A 5,427-nucleotide genomic window follows, 5' to 3' on the forward strand; every position below is an offset into this window, starting at 1 on the left:
GGCTCGCCATCCTGCGGCTCTAGGAGCTCGCAGGCTCAGAATCACTGCAGACAAACAGGAAAAAGCAAACTGAACATCAAATCCGGCATCATAGTACGGAGTCAATCAGGGAAAAGTTGACGTCTTCCATTTGTGGCGTGCCTGCTGCCTTGGTTCATTGTCAATCGTCGCTCCAAGACGCGAATATCGAACCAGTCCACTGCAGATTGCATTGGCTGATCCCGCTTTTCGGGAGCTGGCCTCGAGCAGAAGAAACCCTTCATTCTCTATGGCCTATCTTCGCGCCATTAAGCGCACTATCCGCTCCTTTCCGCCGATTTCATGTTTCTCCTGCAGTGGACCGGAATGAAGACAGTCGTGTATTCACCGCCTGGAAGCTAGTCCATAACCTGCAATTCAAAGGCCCGTTACTTGTGTCGCAGCACCTCGACGGCTGCCAAGTTCTTGTTTGCGGCATCCCACGCCCAAACTGCAGGAACTAGACCGGGTTCACAAAGGGTTCACGGCTACTTGCATGCTCCCGTCGCGCCTCTTTCCACTCGATGCTAACGTCAAATCCGCAGCACTGGGAAATTCCGATCATGATTTCGAATGAATAATCCCAACACAAGCGATGCATTTCTTCAGGTCATGCGCACTCTCCAGGCGTTAGTTGCCTCTCCACTGCTGCCAAAATCTCCTGGCGTCGATTTTGGACGAGTATCACGATTGACGATCCGGGCCGCTGCACGACGCAACCGAAGCTTCAACCAACGCTGTGCCCTTGCAGCTCCTCTGTGAGCTTTGTCTTGCACCTGTCCCCGACTGTTGATCTGCGCCTTATGTTGCGTTTGTGTTTTGCAAGGGAGACTTTCGACTGGTGCGATGAGTCTTCTAGAAGCTTTTATTGCGCATTCTCATTGGGAATACTGGATCATTGTGGCTATCCGCAGCTCAATTTGCAATAGCTTCAGATCCAGCCTCGTGGGTTTTTGTTACATCACGCTGACTGCAAATTCTTTTTAATTTTTAATTTTTTTCAGTTTCGCAAAATTCGGCAACAATGGTTTCAAGTGAAGAAGTCTTCCCGATCTTGCCGCATCCGCCTCACTCCAATAGCATGAGCGGGCCGACCGTTTTCTGCCAGTCTACTTTTCGGTCTGCTATGCATTATGGGTCCTTCGGAGCGTATCCTTCTCTTTCTCAACAAACTGAAGGGCCTGAAGAAACAGTCATGGAAATCACTACCCACTTTTTATGCAGCCGCAGCGCTGAGTTTCTCCATTTTACCTTTCTTTCTTGTACAGCTTTGGTGTATAAAAACCTCCTGCATTGCCCGCTCGAGGATATTCGCTCCTTCCAAACGTCACTGCATGAAGAGCTAATCTTGGTCCCAAATCACTGCAACACAGGCAGTATTGTCCTTCCCGTGATCCCTGAAGCCGTTAAACGTGGCCCGTGTCTCGAACTGCAGCAACGCGTCTGTAAGACAACCAAGTCATGATTATTATGCCCTGTTTCCGTTAATATTCCTGTTTTTGCGTGTCTTCGTGAGAACCCTTCCTTGACTGACAAAGCCTGCCCCTTCCGCCTATATAAAACGGCTGCTTATTTTCCCTATTTAACATCTTCGTTGCCCCCAGAGATTCAACGCCCGGGAAAATCAAGGCACCAGTCAGCACCCTTCAAGCCTGTCTCTTCTTTTATTATTATCTCCTTGTACACATTTTTCTCCCGTCTGATTCGCCCGGTCCTCTACGTTCTCAACCCTTGACCCCGAATTTTGTTTCTCCAGAATGGCGCCAGCCGTACTAGAGATCAACCCGCCATGTGATGCACGCGAGCTGGAGAAGATATCAGACAACGTTGATGCTGTGAATGAGTTTAAAGCCTCCGCGAAGCAATCCTGTGAAGGACCGCAACAATTCGGCCAAGATAAGGACAAGTCCAAATTTCGCCAGTACGATGAAGCTTGCGACAGGGTAAAACCCTTTTACGAAGAGCAACACGCCAAACAAACCGTGGCCTACAACATCCAAGCTCGCCAGGATTTTAAGTCCAAAGTAAGAGCCGAGATGAGTGTTTGGGATGCAATTGTAAAGCTTGACACGTTGATCGATGAGTCCGACCCCGATACAACACTTTCACAGATACACCATCTCTTTCAATCCGCAGAAGCCATCCGTCGGGACGGTAAACCGAGGTGGATGCAGCTCGTCGGCCTAATTCACGACTTGGGCAAACTGCTCTTCTTCTTCGGCGCTAAAGGGCAATGGGACGTGGTCGGTGATACTTTTCCCGTTGGTTGTGCATTCGACGACGCGATCATCTATCCAGGCACATTCGTCAACAACCCAGACTACAAGCACGAGGTTTACAGTACGAAGTATGGCATCTACGAACCTAATTGCGGGCTAGAGAATGTTATGCTATCTTGGGGCCATGATGAATATCTCTACAACGTGGTCAAGTCTCAATCAACACTCCCAGAAGAAGGTCTCGCCATGATTCGGTATCACTCATTTTACCCTTGGCATAGTGCCGGTGCCTATCGGCACTTGATGAAACAGGGGGACTATAAGATGTTGGAGGCCGTCAAGGCATTCAACCCTTATGACCTCTATAGCAAAGCAGACGAAGTGCCCAACATTGATGAGCTCAAGGTATGTCCTAGGTATGCTTCCCCTATTATTTCTCTACTAACCTTGTTACTTTTTAGCCTTATTACCTTGACCTCATAAGACGAATTCTTCCCGCAAAAAAATCATACAGATGGTGATTGAATTACCCTCATTCCTATAAGAAAGGGTTTCTTCGCAGGGCAAAAAGCGTTCCTTGTCACCAGTTAATTTGGTTTCTTGATCCTTTTCACCCATTTCCTAGCTGTACACCATATCATCTGTTAATAACCCCCCTCTTAACCTAGTCAGACTGATTGTTTTACACCTAGCCCAACTTTCAACTGTATCTTTCATCTCTTCCTTTCCTACTATAAACTGGCATTCAATACCCGCTCTTATCTCCTATTCTTTTACCCAGACCCTAACCCGGTTTTCATTATTTGCATTAATTCTACTATATTATTTCCTTTGCCATCTTCGCATATCTCATGATTTACTTTTGCTAGTTTTTGCTACAGGCGGTATCCCATCGAATTTCTCCCTAGGTAAGCCCTACATGTTTTTCCATCCACTCCTCTATGCTCCGCATTTTCCTGTCTGGAAAAAAAAAAGCATCATGCATTTAAGGCTCGCTTTGCATCTTTTCGAACACTGTATGTCATGTATCCCGTTTGACGGCCACTTATAAAAGCTAGGGTTCAGCCATACTGTTGCTAAAGTATCACATGTATTTGATTCCAGTCCTTTGAAAATGAACGTCTGAAGTAGAAATACACGATCAACAGGAATTTTAGAGTGTATCTACTGTTAGGTATTAAATCAAATGTACGTGCATATATGAACATTATAGCCCCAGGCGCCTTTTATATGAAAGTCCAAGTCCGCAGAATAATCCCAACCTCTAATAAACTACTAGTGCATGACCCAATCCATTATATCATAAACAATATCTCCATCTACACCCGATCCCATCTCACCTCTTCCATGGGACCCTCGTCAGCAGCGACGTTCCCCTCACTCTCACTCTCACTCTCGCTCTTCCTACCCTTCATCTCTTGACTGATATCCTTATCATACCCAGACTTGAAGCAAATCACAGGATTGAACACGTTCAGCGCCACGACGGCAATGACAATCATCACACCCTCCAAGACGATAAACAGCGTTTCCTCCCTCATCAGCGGCCCGTCCCAGCCCTCGGAGAGTTCTGCAACACGGTACGCACAGCGCACGAAGATGGTCAGGGTCGCGACGCCCAGCGCCGCGAGAAAAGCGCGAAACATAAAGGAGCCGCGGAGCTGGGCGTGGCGGGGATCGAGGGCGGCGTCGCCCAGGGTGCGCATGCGCAGCCACGCGCGAACGGAGAAGTCGATGGCGAGAATGATGAAGGCGGTTAGGGTGACGACTTGGGCGACGAGGCCGGCGATCATGATGTCTTTGCCGAGATCGGAGGTTTCGCTGTCTTCGCTGGCGGAGGCGATGCCGCCGCCGGCTCCTTGGAGGATCAGGGCGATGATGTCGCAGGGGATGAAGATGCGGGGGTACCAGAGGGCGGGGATGCGGGAGTTTTGGACGCCGAAGATGGTGACGATGCGGGGATAGGGGTGAAGTAGATGCCTGCAGCGAGGAAGGCGGGTGCGAATGTGAGGCAGCAGATTTGGATCATGAATGGATCCTAGGGAGGTCTTTGGTCAGTCCGAGATAGGGGGGAATATGGCATGGAGAGCAGCAGTGATTCCTTACCTCCTTCCAGGATTGTCCCACATGAGGATTCGACCAATGTAGCCCACAGCTTCCGCGATGGTCCCCAGGACCCATGGCAATGGTAAAGCCGACGAATCTCCTAGTCACTATCCCCTGGACTAGGAATGCAATGGCAGAGAGAGCGAAGATTGCAGTCAAAGTGGCATTGGCCGCCAGTGATGGTCGATATTTGTACCATGAGTCCTCAATGCTGCAGATGTCGAATGTGCATTGTTCAGGGTCAATTTCCCGCCGTAATAGCGTGGCAAGCAGGGCGGCTGTGTCGGACATGCTCAAATGGAGTGGAAGTAGGGGGACTTGAAGATCTGGTGCAACAAAAGGGAGAGCAGGATAAACGGGAGGAGATTGGTATGATGGTTGTCAGCAAATGTTGTTTTGTTCTTGTCTTTGGTAAAAGAGTATTCAGAAGCCAGATTCATGCTGAGGTTTTATATCTCTCCTGACGGGCCCTTGTATGCCAGTTTCACTTGAGCATGTAGTTGGAATTGCAATCAATGCCCCAATTTGGACAACAGCAAAGCCAACGGCCATGCCGATTGTGTGGGCAGGAGTACGTAACTCCTGCGCTCGGAAACGCTCTGAGAGAGAGTGTTGGACCGCATGGCGCAAGGAGCTGTCAAGCGACTCTCACGAACGTGCCAGGGGACTGCAGACAGCTCAGGGTCCAGAATCACAACCCGAGTACGAATGCGATTGATATCAACTATCCGAAGAGAACTTGGCGCCTGTTATGGTCGTGGCTCGCGGAATTTCGAGGCTCAGTTTGAGAATGTCGTATCAAAGGCAGCAACATTTCTCCCAGCAAATAACAGCCTGGGATGGCCCACAGGGCGCGCTCCCCGCCCCAGTCAGATCAACGGGTATTGCATGGCTGCCACAGAGCACTTTTAGCCAAGTGGCTGAGAAAAGCACGTTGTTCAGCCAAAGCACTCGTAGAGTTCTTCCGAGATTTGCTCAGCGGGACGCTGCCACGGTGGTGATAGAGTAACAGAAATGATGGCAGGTTATTGGTCCGTCGAGTGCGACAAGTCTAAACAGCGGTAAACTGCTCATTGGCCTTGAA

General features: G+C 49.4%; 2 protein-coding genes across 2 annotated transcripts; one reads left to right on the forward strand and one right to left on the reverse strand.

Moving 5' to 3' along the window:
- Positions 1 to 1,775: 1,775 nt before the first annotated feature.
- On the forward strand, positions 1,776 to 2,758 carry UREG_04272 (inositol oxygenase 1; the record flags this gene model as incomplete). The annotated part of the gene is made up of 2 exons (XM_002544709.1): positions 1,776 to 2,642; positions 2,699 to 2,758. 2 exons carry the CDS (start codon positions 1,776 to 1,778, stop codon positions 2,756 to 2,758), a joined length of 927 nt encoding a protein of 308 aa, XP_002544755.1.
- Positions 2,759 to 3,556: 798 nt separating this feature from the next.
- UREG_04273 (uncharacterized protein) lies at positions 3,557 to 4,634 on the reverse strand (the record flags this gene model as incomplete). Its single annotated transcript, XM_002544710.1, has 2 exons — positions 3,557 to 4,285; positions 4,344 to 4,634. The coding sequence occupies 2 exons, from the start codon at positions 4,632 to 4,634 to the stop codon at positions 3,557 to 3,559; spliced, it is 1,020 nt and encodes a 339-aa protein (XP_002544756.1).
- Between the last annotated feature and the right edge of the window lie 793 nt (positions 4,635 to 5,427).

The sequence above is a fragment of the Uncinocarpus reesii genome, genomic scaffold, assembly GCF_000003515.1.
Source record: "Uncinocarpus reesii 1704 scaffold_2 genomic scaffold, whole genome shotgun sequence".
In the NCBI taxonomy this organism is placed as follows: Eukaryota; Fungi; Ascomycota; class Eurotiomycetes; order Onygenales; family Onygenaceae; genus Uncinocarpus; species Uncinocarpus reesii.